A 16,226-nucleotide genomic window follows, 5' to 3' on the forward strand; every position below is an offset into this window, starting at 1 on the left:
TGGTGGAGCTATATTTTAGAATCCTTTTACGTTAATCAGTTGAAAATGGCTTTGTTTAACTGTGTGGTTAAACTGTTTTAACACGTTTAATGTGCTGTGGTGTGTTTTTTAACACTAAATCTCTTAGAGCACTCTATAGAGAAATAAACTGAAAGTCCAAATTCCAGATATCGACAAGGCACGAGAGAGAAGAGAGTGCAACCAGTAGCACCATGCTGGCTCAGACATAGTAAACTATTAGCTTCGTAAATACTTCATATGGCTGTATTGTCATAAGTATAGAGGTTACTGTTGTTGTAATTATTATGTCTATTTATTCATTATGTACAGCGCTTAGATGACCTTGGACTAATCAACAGAGGCAAATGTCCCCAATTAACACACTTGTCGCTCTTGTGTTTTCTACTGCGGTGTACTGCACCTTTTCAGAATGATCAAAATGTATAATTCACCTACACTAAAGAGGTTGTACTCCTCTGTGCGGTCCAGCAATTTATCAAGATGATAGAGCACACGGCTGGCAGCGTGCCAAGGCAGAAACTCCTTCTCCTGAGAAAGGTAGCGTATAAGCTCTAGGGGAATGTTCTGGGGCAAGTATCCAGCTCTGTTAGAACAGGAGACAGAAAGAAAGAAGAAGAAGAAAAAAAAAAACACTCGCATTATACAGAATGGAAATAAAACAAGCACATTGTGAATTCAATTATAAAAGGCCCTTTTAGCAGATCTGCAGAAACAATGGCAACAGAGTTATTATACTTATTTTCACATCGACTTAAATTAAATTGTCCACTTATCACAGAGCAGCCACTTAAAGTGAAATTTAAAAATTCAATTAATTCCATTTTAAGTGTATTAGAAAGCCATTCAAATCATGACTAGCCTTACATTATCAAAATAAAAAAGAGCACAATAAAAGAACACATTGGAGTCGAGCACTTGGTATGGCACGCTGCAGAGAAATAAAGCTTACTGATGTCTGTTAGTTTAAAGGAAACAACATAATGACATCTCCTCTTAACCTTATTCATCTACCAATCCATTTTTCTTTATAGTGTATCAGATGAAAGGTACAAGCCAACAAAGAAAGCAATGACAATCCATTATAAAAGTCACTTGTCAATACCAAGGCCCATAAGCCACTTTGGCAACCTCCTTATCCCCTGACAGAGTGGGCAGACTCAGGCTCACAAAGAACTGGAGCCCATCCTGGTGGCATAAGGGGCAAGAAAAAACAACTGTGAACAGTGTGCCACATTCACATGGAGGTAATTTAGAATCACTGGCAACATACGTCTTTGGGGATGAATGTGAAAAACTGGAGTGCCTATTGCTAAATCTGAGGACAACGTGCACACTCTTCACAGACAATAACCAGGTATGAGCTTCGAAGCTACCACTGCACTGCCTAGCTACTACATCATTATTATTATAATGATAATAATTACTCCACTGGACAAAAAAAAACACTTTTGGCCATATCATTTGATTTTGGTCTTCTCGTCACAAAAATGAACCTGTCATGAACTGTTTTACTGCAATCACCTATTTTAGAAACTTTCTCTCATATTATTAAGTATACACTTAGAGTACAACAACTACAACTGAAGCATCAGTGCTGATCTAAAATAGTGGCACTGCTACTAGATATGGATATCCCAAGTACTGTTGTTTCTTTTGTGCTGGGACAGCCATGATATAGAGTCTCATTACATTAGAAGAACTGGCCATCCCGTAAACGTTTACTTCTAGCACACATGATTCACTTGTTGACCCAACAAAGTCATGTTTGCCTCCTCTTCATATAAAACTTGTACTGATGAAAAAATTTGGGAACGCTTTGAATAAAGAAAGTGAAGGAGACAAATGTTTCCATGACTAACTGGTGCCAAGATTAAAGAAAGCATTTCGTGGGTCCACAAATCAGGCATGTCATCAATGACAAGCGGTATGAAGATCTGCTAGTGGGACCAGAAGAAATCTCATGGGAGGCATTCAAGGATGCTGTTGAGAATTTGTTTTTGGTAACTACAGAACATAAAACTGCTATCGGATGGTCGACAGCATGCTTCAAGCATAGCACACCATGAAGTGCAAAACGTCATTAAAGATTAATTTTCTGCATTTACCCTTGGACTTCTATCCTGATAATCATGGTGCAGACAGTGATGACCATGAAAAAAGGTGTCAATAAGACATTACAATAATAGAAAAGCGGTATCAAGGCAAGTGGAATCCATTTATGCTGGCTGACTGAAATGAGATGCATCGCCTTCAGAGCACAAACGAAAATCAGCAGCTAAACCTTTACAGCTCAATTGAACTAACTCAATATGTAACCATCATTAAGTGATTAAATACACTAAATTCAATGAAAGTTAATTCCATGTTTCTCCAAAAGCTACATGATACTCTCTATCTGAAATTACATTGGTGTTCAGCTTGTAGCTCTCTATTATAATCGTCAAACTTTTTTCAGGATGCAAAACTGTCCAGTGTTATTAATGTTAATAATAATAATATTTATAATATTGACTGAAACAATGGGATTGTGAGTACAAGCAGACATAATGAAGTATCTACAGAGTGTGAGGAACTCAGCCATACAGGAGAACACTGGAGTGGAGTCACTGCTTCTCCGATTGAGAAGAGCCAGTTGAGGTGGATTGGGCTTGTAGTGAGGATGCCTCTTGGTTACTTCTCATAAGGGGTATACCAGGCACAGCCTGCTAGGAGAAGAACCAGGGTCAGAACCAGGACACACTTAAGGGATAGTAAATCTTGAATTGTCTGGGAGTGCCTGGAAATAACTTTGCCAATGGAAATGTGTGGCCTGTTAAGTCCATATTGGCTGCTAAGTTTTTGTAACCTAGGGATTTGAACTCATTTGTATTTTGTTCTGAGCTCTTCAGTTTTGTATGCTTTTCCTGTAACACTTGTTCCTAAACCAAGGGGTACAAAAGAGGTCAACATAATGAAATGAACATCAGTCTGGGGAACTGTACACTTGTTCCTAAACAGTCCCCCAGATTCCTGTTCATTTGATTATATTGACCTCTTTTGTAAGTTGCTTTGAAAAGTGTCTGCTAAGTGAATAAATGTAAATGTAACTTGCCACACTGTTATCATGACCAACAAAACCAACAGCAGGATGAAAATGAATGAACAAATCCTTTACATGTACTTATTTGACTGACACCTTTATCCAAGGTGACTTGCAACATTTATGATACAATTGGTTCCATTTCTTTCAGTTTTTCCAATTAGAGTAGAGGCAGGTCAAATGACTTGCTTGTGGTCACACAGTGTCTGTAGCGGGATTTGAACCCACAACCTTAGGGTTTGAAGTGCAAAGCCTTAACCACTACAACTCACTGCCTGCCTATCACATAACATTATTATTAATATTAAAACATAATTACATGATATTATTAATCCTGCTTAGTGCAATTCCTATCCTAGCACCACTGACTCATGACAGGACCCAATAATAATAAAAACATCCTTATTATTATTATGACTGTTAACGATTATTATTATTGTCAAAAAAACATGTATGTTTAAATATTCACATTTGTTTTGAAAGCAAAAGAGAAATAATTGCTCTGTGTTTTTGTTTAGGTTTAGTTAAATGCATTTAGTTAGGTGCATGAACTAGATACTGATGGATTGATTAATCACTCTGTCAAGGTTGGTCCCTGACTTGCACTTGACTTTGGTGGGATAAACTCCCAGATAAATGGATGAAGTACAAAAGTGCATTAATTCTTAAGTTTGAACTGGGCTGAAAGAGAATTTTGAGTGTGTAGCACAAAAAAGTCAGAATGTCAATATGCCAAAGTTAGTGTAGCTTTAAATGTTTACGAAAGTCTATCAAAGAGATTTTTTACTTCACATATTGCTATGAATATACTTATGAGATAAATTATTACATGTTTATACTTCTTAGGCTGCACACATGGGAAATAAATCCCAACCAAACAGTTCTGCTGTCTTGGAAAAAAAACATTTATTTTTGTACCATCTGTAAACAGAGGGGGTATTGTAGGCAGGAAAATTCTAGAAAAGCGATAAAAACGGAATCTAATTGTTATTATTATTATTATTATTATTATTATTATTACATTAAACATTTGTAACAAGGAAAAATGGTTATTTTTTAACATTATCATCAAAAACACAGAATACTGATGGAATAAAAAATTGCAGTCTGTTATATTGAACTTGCTGTAAGAATTGATCTGACCCTTTTAAAACATGGAAATCCCCAAAGGCTATATCGACCCCAGACTGTCTCTTGTCTAGTCTTGATACCAAGTAACAAGCTTATCTGATTTTAAAGGATAGATGGACCCGTTTCTGTTATGCAGTTACTGTATAAGCTGCCCTCAAACAATCAAGGAAAGAAGAGGCATGATGGGCCTGTGTGAAAAGAAGTACAATACGGTACCTGGCAAGGTTAAAAACGTCATCGATAAGACCTGCACGGTTTCCAACAGAGATTACCTGAAAGGATCAATTAAACACAAGTCAGTTTCACTCATCCAGGGAATGAGCAGGAAAAACGAATGTAAATTTTACCTCGTGATTGGACATCAGTTGCTCAATGAGCAGTCTCCAGTTCCTGAGATCGTAATTTACTCTGAAGTAGCCAGTTTGGTTTATATTTCCAAGTAACCAACTATCTTCATCCATCTGATTAATCCGGTGTAATTCTTAGAAGAACAAAAAAAAAACCCTTTAAGTGTGATGCCTTCCCCAAAGTCATCTCTGCCTTCTGATTAGGACAGTCATTGTAAGCTCTGACCTGCTGTTTCCCTATAATTGGATAATGTGAATTTATTTAACTTTGTTTTATCCTCTTCTTTTTGTAACAGTGACTTTAAATCTGAACTAATGAATTTTTTCCTAAAAAAAGAGTTGTTTGTTCTGTGTCGGCAAGAAAGGAGCATTTGCCCAAAGTAGAGGAAATATTTTAAGATTAGTTTCACATGAAGGGTAAAGGCGATGAAGTGGGTGATGATTTATTTCTGCAGAACTGGCAGATGTATAAATATTGAACTAGAGCAAGGGTGGTGAACTCCAGGCCTTGAGTTCCGCCGTGGCTGCAGGTTTTCATTTTTACCATCTTCTTAATTAGTGACCAGTTTTTGCTGCTGATTACTTCTTTTAATTAACTTGACTCAGGCCCCATAGTTGTTTCTTTTTCTTTAATTAGCAGCCAAACAATAATGAGACACAAAACAAGCCACCACATGACCAGCTCCCCTGTGCCCATTACACAATATCTGAAATTAAAGAGAGGTGAAGGTCTCAGTAAGATTGATCTCTCAGGTCACCAAAACATTTTGATGGTGCTCTTAGAAAGAACAGAAGAACAACAGTTTTCGAAATGTGTGCTGTGGCAGAATGAGAGCAGCAACAAGCCATGGAATTAAATAATGGGTTTAATTAACAGCAAGAATTGGTTTCTCATTAAGAAAGTGACTGGAGTGAAATTGGTTGGAGTTTGAAGCCCCAGTTTAGCTGGTCATCTGTTAGCTCGTTTCACATCTCATTTCTGCTTGGCTGTCATTTAATGAAGAAAGGAATCAATTCAGAGGGCTGAACACTTCTATTAAAGTGATGGGGAAAAAGTTCATTAGCAGTGAAAACTGGTCACTGATTAGGAAAAGGGTTAGAATGAAAAACTGTAGCCACTGCGGCAATCCAGGCCTGGAGTTCGCCACCCCTGCACTAGAGTGTATTGGTGCACCAGGAATTAATTCCACAGACTATGGTTTCCATTTAATGGTGACTCTACCTCTCCATCCTCATCTATAATCACAAGCTCTTGGTAATGACCAAAGAAATGCGATCATGAATAGAAGTGTTCAAAATGAGGATCCTGATTAGGGATACTGGGCTCACTCTGTGCTACATGGTGAGGGGCTCAGCCATACACTGGAGCCTTGGAACAGAACCAACTACTTTTTCCAGATCAAGAGGAGCCATCTGAGATGATCTGGGCATGAGGTTAACATGTTGCCCTGGTTGCCTTCCATAGGGGAGTATACTAAGCCCTACTCAACTGGGTGAAGACCCTGGATACAGTAGTGAAATTATACTTCTCAACATGCTTGAGAGTTTCCAAGGATGGGATGAAGACTGTGACTCAAGATAGGTTGACCTGCTCATTCAAAAGAAAAAATCAGAAAATGAGTGCAATCAGAACAGTTTCTTGGTATCACTCTGTGTTTAACTTTGTATTCCAACTCCCATTTTCAGACTTTAAACTTAAAGACTTTGGGAACATTCTAGGTTGAGAAATTAAATGCATCTGTTAGGCACTTATGCTGATGTATGGTAATACACACAGTACAGTAAGTGGCTAATAGATGTACCTATGTGGCATTTCCTTTAAGCTGCTACCAAGATTTAAGTTTTAAACTTTAAATCTTGTTACTGTTCTCACCTAATATCAGCGTTTAACAATTTTGGTCCATCTGCAGTCTCACTTTTCAAAGCTAATGCCTCACCTTTGCTATAAGGTGTCAATTGTACTGCTGCAGAATAAACTAATTTCTTCTCTTCTGGCTTTTGTCCTGCTTTTTATTACCTCTTTTACAAGCTTACTTCACTTGATTAAGTTTAACAGGATGAAATGTTTCTATATTTATTTTTTTTCTTTGCATTATTAATTTGATTCTACAGATTTAGAGTCATAGGGCAGCCAGCTTTTATTTAATAAGACTTAAACAGTCTGGAGAGTTTGATTTGGTGGCTAAAATGAAGGACTATGAAGTCTGAGTCTGCTGGTTTAGTTCCCACCTCAAAAGTCATGAAGCCTGCCTGTACTTCAACTGTAAGAAACATGCATATGTGTAATTAGTCGTACTATGTATCTGAATTTATAAAGTGCCTTGAAATGGTGTTTTTTTACAGGAGGGTGCTATATATAATATCCATTTGTTAAATTAAGGGCAAAAAAGCTTTGTCAGAGTTAATTAGAAAACAGTTTTAAGACATCCAGTTCTGACCATATCCTGAGTTGTGATATGTTTTAATTTTTCTTTGGTTCTGCTCCACATACAGTATGTTCATATTTTTTTCTTCTCAAGTTGGGTTTTTGACAATAAGGAATCCATTAATTTGATCAATTTGTTTATTTAAAATTGTTCAGAGGTTCTCAGAATTATTTTGTGTCTTGGCACACCACCATCTTAGTGCAAACGGGATCCCATCATTTTAGTCAGTGTGTGTGTACTGTTGCTAGCTTATTACTACTATGTGACAACTGGAAATTGTGGCATGTGATGCCAACTTTAATGACAAAAGTTGCAGACCTCTGCATTATCCAAGATTCTGGATGACAACAAAGAAATCCATTTGCAGTGCTAGTGGGAAATTGATTCAAGGGCTTAGGAAATTTTTCCATAAATCTTAGACTTCATGTTTGGTATTTCATTTTGGGCTTGGTTTCTCCTGTATTTTTTACTGCGTTATCTACCTCCTGCTTGTTTTTTTTGATTAGGCTTTTGAGTTGTCCATCTTCTTGTTCATGTTTACATTTAGTCACTGCCTTTCTCCATCTGTGGTAGAAAAGGACATCTTCAGCGTATACAAGTATTACAGCAACTTTTGTTTTTCATTATGTGTTACTGTTATTAAAAAGTCTGTAGAGTTAGTCCTGAAGGGACATAGTGGCTGCGAGGTTTGTTCCAAACTGATTGCTGAATTAGAAGATAATCCTTGCTAATCAGAGATCTTACCTCATTTGAATGATTATTAGTGTTTTCATTAAGCCATGTCAGGTCATTCTTGTAGATATTTTTCCTTTCCAGGGATACAATCCAAATAATTTGCAGTCTGAAGAAGATGAGAAATTCTCATTCTTTTACTCTTTTCTTTTTCATTTGTTTTCCCAAATATTTTATTTTACAAGCTAGTTCACAATTAATACACACAGGTGTAACTGGAAACAAGTCAGATGGAGATCTACTGGTTCCTTTGTCATTTGCATCTTATTGCTAATAAGGAGCAGTTAAATGCAGCAAATGCACAGACATACTGCAACAGCATTTTAGGAGATGCAAGATTCCAAATATACGGTATGTGCTCAAGGAGTCTGTGTGTGTTCAGGAATTTAACAGTCCCAATAGGTCAGAATGTCATTTGGTGTTAGAGGGTTAGCAAAGATTGACTTTTTAATGAAGAAATTGAGTTAAAACGAAAACCTGCAGTCACTAGAGCCCTCCAGGACTGACAATGATTGAATCATTCAGCAGAGGTGTGTCAAGAAACGCTACTGAGGCTCATTTATACCAAGGTTTCTGCATAATGCCTCACTGTGACACTGTGTCAAGTCAGACATTTTCTTTCTTCGTAGATGTCTTTCTTTTAGTCATTTTGTTGTGCATATCTTTATTTATTTTATGAGCTTCGGTAATAAGCCAAAAGTTCCCCTTAGGACACTTAACTCTAAGTGATAAGTGTGACCACTTATCTATCTATCTATCTATCTATCTATCTATCTATCTATCTATCTATCTATCTATCTATCTATCTATCTATCTATCTATCTATCTATCTGTCTGTCTGTCTGTCTGTCTGTCTGTCTGTCTGTCTGTCTGTCTGTCTGTCTGTCTTTGAAGACCTAGAGTATCATCTTCAGGTAATGAGTTAGATGGACAACACAAATATCCAGAGATATGTATCATATTATCAAATAAAATACATAAGAGTATTCTTAGAGGTAATATATCCCATAAAGACTTATTTAAGGCCTGAGGCAACCTTAGTAAAGTAAAACTTGGGGATGATAGCTCATAGCCAACAGGTTTTATGTAGTAGGGTCAGTCCAGTTTTCAGACAGAGGAAGAGAAGAAGAACAAGACCCCTTTATTTATCAAGCATAGTGTTTGTTTTTTTTTTTACTATTAGGTGGAAGAAAGAATACGAAAAATTGTGTTATAGCCACCCTGCTCCAGATAAGCCCTAGAACATTTGTGTCATTTTTATAAACTGCTCTCATTACAACTTAACTGAGACAGTAGCTTTTAGTAGCCCTGGCCATAGGTGACTCAACGATGGGGTGTGATCTACCATTCTTGCCATCATGAAATTAGGAATTAGTAGACAAGACCTTTTTACTTGGCTTAGAAGAGTATGGAGAGAAAGAAGGGGTGAGTGGTGGTTGGAGCAGGACAAAAAAATGGAAGAACAGGCAAACTATCAACCTTTTGGCTCTGTAGTAAAGCCATTAAATATTTCTTTGTTTTTTATTGTGCTAATGTCAGTCTTTCTTTCAAGTCATGGAAACAAACACATTCAGACCAACTAAATGAAAAGGGCTCTCAGTTCAGTTTAGACCTGATTTGAGGAAGAACAAGGCCACACCTGCCATTTATACATATATTGTAATAGTCTGTTCTCCCTCATATAGCACAATTGGCCAGGACAATCTTAAAAATGAACCAAATATAGCATTTGGTAGAACTCCTGATGCCCCATCTATGCTTTTCCCTCCCACTCAACATTACCCACAATGTTTTCCAAAAACTAATGTCAAGACTTTTCTGTGGTCATGACCTGAGAATTCCATGAGGTGGGAGAAATTGGAGGGACCCATGAATAATTTTGTACCAAGAAAGAACAATATTTTAAGACATAAAAACAGTTTGTGTATTTGTACTTTTTCCTTGTGATCCAGCTATTACAATAAGTAAATAAACACAGTGTAAACAAATGAGGAAAAAAATACCTGATCTATTAGAAATCCAAATCGTCAACTCTGTTGAAATATGACTTGAATTTCCAACTGCAATTGTTAATGGGATATGCCACTGGTAGCTGGAAAAGAAAGAAGACAGAAGAAGGCATCAGAACCAACTGATGGATGAAACTATGAAAGTGTCCTCCAATCTGTATTCTTGATTCTTTTGGAGAATGATATTATATATATATATATATACTGTATATATATATATATATATATATATATATATATATATATATATATATATATATATATTGTGGTGGATTGCCGGCTTCCCATTCCGGCCCTCACCCCCAGGCCGCCAGGAGGAGCTCTCCCAACAGCATGGACGTGCCCCGAGTTCCAGCAGGGCCTCATGGACTATGTAGTTTTTATACACAGCCCTGCTAGATACCTTGGGTACCACTAGGAGTCGCTGTCGGGAAGCCCATGGACTCATATGTGTCCTATAACCTGGAAGTACGTCCTGGTCACGTGAGCAGGAGAGATGATGTACTTCCAGGTGGAAGAAAAGGACTTTTACCCTGACCCGGAAGGAATAAGGAACTGTGGACTGTTGGGCAGGAACACCTCCGGGTCAGGGTGTATAAAAGGACTCTGGGAAAGCCCAGACACTGAGCTGAGCTGGGAGGTAAGGTGGCAAAGTGTCTGGAAGTGGAGGATTGGTTTGTGATTAGTATTTGTGATAGTTATATGAGTAGTGTGGAGTGGAGGGTGCTTTGTGCACTGTATAAGAAAAAATAAAAGAGTCTTGTACTTTCACCTGGTGTTTGGAGTGGTACCCGAGGGTTCAAGAAGTGGACACACGCCTCTACTGCTACAATATATATATATATATATATATATATATATATATATATATATACACATTGTGCTTAAAGTGAAAAGGAAAAATGTAGACTTTTGTTTTTTTAAAACTCAAAAGTGCTTGCCATAAATTACCTGGAACTGGTTATAGACTTGGGTTTAAAGTTCCTTCCAGCTTCTTGGCCTTTGAGCTCAACTAGCACATGAACGGCAGCCCGCTGATGAGCGAAGGTGATCAGATGACTTGGGGAAGCAATGGAACGGCCATCCCACTAGGGCCCTTATTGTTTAGGTAAGCCCTGAGGTTTAGGGGTTTGTCATTTACACCCCCTTGTGTATGAACCCCTTTCACTTGCTGTAATTATTCTTCCATGTGTTAATAAACACCCCTTTGATTTTTTTATTTGGGAGTCCTGTGCCAAAGTTTAGGTTCATTGTCAGCACTCAGGTGTTTTAAAGGGTTCCTGTGATGGCACTTGTTGTGAAATGCACTAAATGCAGATTAACAAAAATAAACTGATGTTTAAATCACATTACAATGAATAATTTTTAGCTTTTTGACTTTTTAAAATGCTTAAAAATGAAAAGAAAATTAAAGTTAGAACTGTTTGCTGGTATCCTATATGAATCAACAGAATTCACCTCAGCAGGACAGGCAGCAGGAGTATCATTTCAAAGCATCCATACATCTGGAAATAGTACCTCAGTGAATCCACGGTTCAAAAGTGTAATGTTGGCATGCTTGGGGAATATACTGGATGCCTTTTAATGAAGCAGCCAAGGTAGGCTTGAGGGACCTAGTGCCTCCACATCCATTTCCTACAGTCTATGGGGACTATCTACATGGTAGAGAGCATCTGTCAATGTAGCTCCAGACATGCCGTTTGCTGCTTCAAGACAACCTTCAGGCGGCTCTGCTCCTTAAACGTATCCGAAGTTGAGCTAAACATGCAGCGTACAAATGACGTATGGATTTATTTACAGGGCTATGTGATGTTGAATAATTTATTATAAAATGATTAATTTCTCAGGGAAATGTTAGTGAGGGCAGACCAAAAAATGCACCTGTTTAGCAAATTCAATAAAAAATAAATGAACTGTGATATAAATGGGAAACAAAACCAAGCAATCAGGGGGATGAGTCACATAAATTTGCAAAGAAACATGTAGCTTCTCTTGACATCTTCCAGGCTGCTGAGTGCTCTTCCAAACCTGTTCTGCTCAGTGAATAATAAGCATTCATTTCTTTAACTGTACTCTTGTTTGCTTAAATTATAGTGTATAGGCCCGTGCCATAGAAAATCACTGATTAATGCAATTTTGAGTGTGTAAAAGACAGTTATTGGATTGATAAAAATGTAATTGTGTGCACTTAGTGCACTTTGCCATTTCACCTTAATACTTCTGTTGTGTGGATTCATTTTCTTATTATTAATTAATTTTTTTCTCTTAGTTCTTTTAAATTTGTATATTTGGCAAAATAAAATATAACAAATTAAACATTTCTAAGCACTATATAATTCTTGTGTAGAACCCCTCCCTGGATACAGACCCAGAGCATTTGCACAAATTTACAACTATAAGGCAATTCCAGGAAATTAATAAACCTTAAATATAACAACAATTAAATACCATTAAAAACAGACTAAATCAGCAATTTCAAACAGAGAAACATGATCAATAGACAAGAGAGGAGAATAAAACTTCTTCTTCTTCTTCTTAATAGCTTTATCTACTCTATATATATAAAATCCTAAGCCTAAAAGTGCAAAGATTTTATGTGATGCATTTATGTCACGTTTTTTTTTTTTGTCACGCTTTAAATTAGGCTTATTTTAAAGCCTACATATTTATGTTTGGTATCATTCTTTTCAGAATTTATCGAAATTTAATGTGTTGTTGTTAGATTTTCTGATTCTTATTCTGTTTATAAATTCTAAACTAAAAAATATCAAGAACTCACGTCCCGCAAGATGAGACTTTGTGCCAAAAGATTTAACCACACCCGGAGCAGGAAATATAAGACAAAGAGTAGATGACAAAGACAGCTGCTGTACAGGCTTTTAAATGTTCAAAGCGCTGCGCAACATGCAGATCACGCAGCACGGCAGCAGCAGCAAACCAGCAGCTGATCGAGCAAAGAGGAGGTAAAAAAAAAAAAAAACTGTATTTGTTTTCACCATTTAAGAGGGGGTTTCAGAGGAGCAACCGCATCTCCTTGGGGTGCGTTGAGCCCCCTTCTTCACAACGCGAGCAGCAGAGACGCAAAGTGGCTGGCGCATAGCACAGGCTGGTGGGGTTGGCGAGAGAAGAGAGCAGGGGGGAACCCCCTAGTTCATCTATAGTTTCCACAATCCATCCTGAATATCACCCTTCTCCTTATAAATGGGTATAATCACAGTGGTATTCCTTCATGTTCGTAGATCTGCATTAGATCCCACAACACATCTACTCCCTCTTCTCCTAAACTATCTCACACTTTCACTGGTATTTCTTGTGGTCCCTTTGAATTTCCATTCTTTATTCTTTCCAGCGCTTCCTTTACTTCCTCCCTCCTTATTATTGATACTAGCCCTTCACTTGGGATGCCATCCCTAAATACTAACCTTAGGTTTTCTTCATTCAACAGCTTTTCAATGTACCTCTTCCATCTATTCTTGATCCTATCCTTAAGACCAGACCTTGCTCATCTTTCATCTGCTTATCTGACTAAAATCCTTTTCAGCTTTGTTCTTAGTCTTTACTATACTAAAAATCATTCTCTCTCCCTCATTTGTCTCTAATGTTTCATACGCCTCCTCCAAAGCTTGTGCCTTGGCTCTTGCCATTGCCCTCTTTGTTTTACTGCTTATATATTTCTCAATCTTCCTCCTTCCCTGATTGGTACCATTTCTTCTTTGTCTCCTTCTTAGCCTTCATCAAATCCTGCACCTTTCTATTCTACCACCATGTCTCTTTGTCTCCAGGTTGGCTCCTTCCTGCCATCCTACCCAACACCTACTCTTAATACAACTTTGCTATTCTTCTCCCACCATTTCTCCACACTCTCAAATGACTACACATCATGTAAAAAATTCTCCCTAATAAAATAAGAACATAAATTAACATTCCAGGATAAAATCAACTTATAACAGACAAAAATAACAGTCTTGGTGACCTTGGCCATCAGTCTGCCCACCCATTCCTGGGCATTCTATACTATTTTGAGCTTGATAAGGCAGCAAGTACACATACTGTATGTCATGTTCTTCATTTTGCCTAGATTCCTTGTGTTGGATTTGTTTTTTTATGTAGGTGCTCCAGTTTTCCTATCACATCCGAAAAGGCGATCTTGTTAGGTTAATAAGGAACTGTACATTGTGTGTGCACAAAGATGCCCTGGGATGAAGTGGCACACTATCCAGAGTTGGTTCCTGCCTTGAACCTGAGGCGCTGGGAGGAATGCCTAGTTTAATAAAAGGATAAAAGGATGATGTTAAGTATGCCAAAAGGTTAAAAAAGGAAAAATAAGAGGACTGTTATTTTGGCATTTGTAGTATTAGTCTAAAGAATTATGTTCAATATTATTATGGATTTCCTGTTGTTTTTAATATCCGTATAAATCTGTTTGTGATATTATGGCAGCTTCTTGTTATTGTCTTGTTTTGTCTTCTGCCAGGACTGTGACCTGTTTTCATGACTGCAGTCATACTGTATCGGTGCCAGTCACATAAGGTATAGATTTCGCTACACATTACTTCACCATGTCATCATTTTTTTAAGATGGTGCCATGCTAACCTTTATGCTCAAGCATCAAAACTCTTGAAAAAACAAACTTTTGCTTAGTGATCAAGATAGGGAAAGGCTGATAGACAGGTTCTGAACTCCTTACTGTGCTTTTCTGACTTTCATTTTGCTTCACGCGTTATAATTCTGACAATCATGTGTCCACAATTTCAACTATTCATCTGACCCAGATCTCTTCCCTTAGTTTTTTTGTCCCTGATCCTAAAAAGACTCTTTTCATCTCTTAATCTTTTTCACAGACTTTTGCCAACATGCACAAAATCCTTTCATTATTTTCATGTGATAAGTGGTCCATGGCGTTGTGCTTATTATAAATAAATAATTGCGACCCGTGAGGTGCAGGCTCTAATCGGGCACTGATGAGTGTGAGACAGAAGGGGGTGCCTAGCTGATCGTAAGGTTTTTGGGAGCATCAGTCAGGTGCCTCATTAGCGCCTCTAAGGGAGTGTTGTCGTCTCAAACCCACGCCCAATTAGGAGAGGCCAATGAAATTGAAAGAGACACGGAGGTTAATGGATGGAGAAAAGGGCAGGAACGAGAGAGAGCCAGTGCAAAAATGAAGGGAGCAGGTGGACAGGGATGTGAGCCCCAGGAAAGGAGTGTGTGGCCAGCGCTTGATGGGGCTAAGGTTTGCTCCAGCGGAGCATTTACTCTGGAGGATTCCCCCACAAGGCCAGAGATGGCAGCAGGAGTGGATGCCCGGTGGTGCCTAGTGGAACGCCATGGGATGGGCGGCAGGGAGAAGAGCAGGTGTGAAGGTTGTCTGCAACCTTTGCTTAACATCTCCCCATGCTGCAAGATCCAAATAGGATAAGCCGGAGTGATGTCAGTTTTAAAGGGATACACCAGAGTTGTGGGATTTTAAAGGACAGCTTCTTGCAAATATTTTAACCTCGTTTTATGCAATATTTCCTGACTATTTTTAATCTCCACGTTTACGCTGTTTTATGGATTATTTATTTAAAGAAGAAGATTGCACTGCACTGTTGGACAATGTTTTGGATTTGTTTTTAATAACACCACTATGTCACTTATGCATCCACCCCTTGGCTGAATTTTGGTGTTCTCATTTGCTTTGCTCATCTCGGCAACATTATCGATGGTTTGCAGGTTCAAGAGGATCCCAAATGGCAAGTGAAAGCATGGAGCTGACCCCTCACATTCACTTTTCATTAGAGAGATATGTCCTTCTACAAGTATTAGAACACTAGAAATATTTTGAGGAGAAAAGGCAATTCAGCGCATTATTTCCCTATTCATCCTATCATATGTTTGTCACATAATAGTTTTTGCTAAACAATATAGTAATGCGTGAGATGGAGTATGGGAGATAATTATTCCAGTCTGAGATTAGGGAGGCAAGATAACTTTACTAACTTCATTTATTAAACAAATCTGCATGTATGGTGATAGAAGATAGTGCCATGAATGCACATTGGAGGTCCTCCTCATAGGCTCAGTATGCAGTAATGGTGCTGCCCGCTAACGTTGTCATCTCCTTCCTTCCCCACAGTGCAGAGAATCCATCCAGTGAAGGCATTTGACCTCACCCCTTTCTGGATGTCCATGAAGGAGGCGCCATTGCTAGCTCAAAGAACCCGCTGGACGGAGCTCCACTAACAACAACTTCAACTGCATGACGCTACCATTGTTGAATTCCCACACTCGGGACATACGCCAAAGACTGCTATTTTCTTCTTGTGTATTTTCATTTGTCCTTAGACCATAAAAGGGATGACCGTTGTGGCACCACAAAATTTCTTTTGCATTCTGGAGACCTGTCATTCCCACAACAAAAATTTGTTTGGAACAGTTTAGGTCAGTCCTGTGATCAGCAGTTTTGTCCTTTAATTGATTCAGATGCGTAGGGTGCACATT

The 16,226-nt window shown here is 38.2% G+C and overlaps 1 protein-coding gene across 1 annotated transcript in view; it reads right to left on the reverse strand.

Annotated features, from left to right (window-relative positions):
* The window catches only part of LOC114664349 (thyrotropin-releasing hormone-degrading ectoenzyme-like), a 940,843-nt gene that overhangs the window by 134,225 nt on the left and 790,392 nt on the right, over positions 1 to 16,226 (reverse strand). Inside the window, 4 exon segments of the mRNA XM_028818439.2 lie at positions 457 to 604; positions 4,448 to 4,503; positions 4,579 to 4,712; positions 9,740 to 9,828. Of these exon segments, the coding sequence (XP_028674272.2) occupies positions 457 to 604; positions 4,448 to 4,503; positions 4,579 to 4,712; positions 9,740 to 9,828 (427 nt within the window).

Source organism: Erpetoichthys calabaricus, chromosome 1, assembly GCF_900747795.2.
Source record: "Erpetoichthys calabaricus chromosome 1, fErpCal1.3, whole genome shotgun sequence".
Lineage (NCBI taxonomy): Eukaryota > Metazoa > Chordata > Cladistia > Polypteriformes > Polypteridae > Erpetoichthys > Erpetoichthys calabaricus.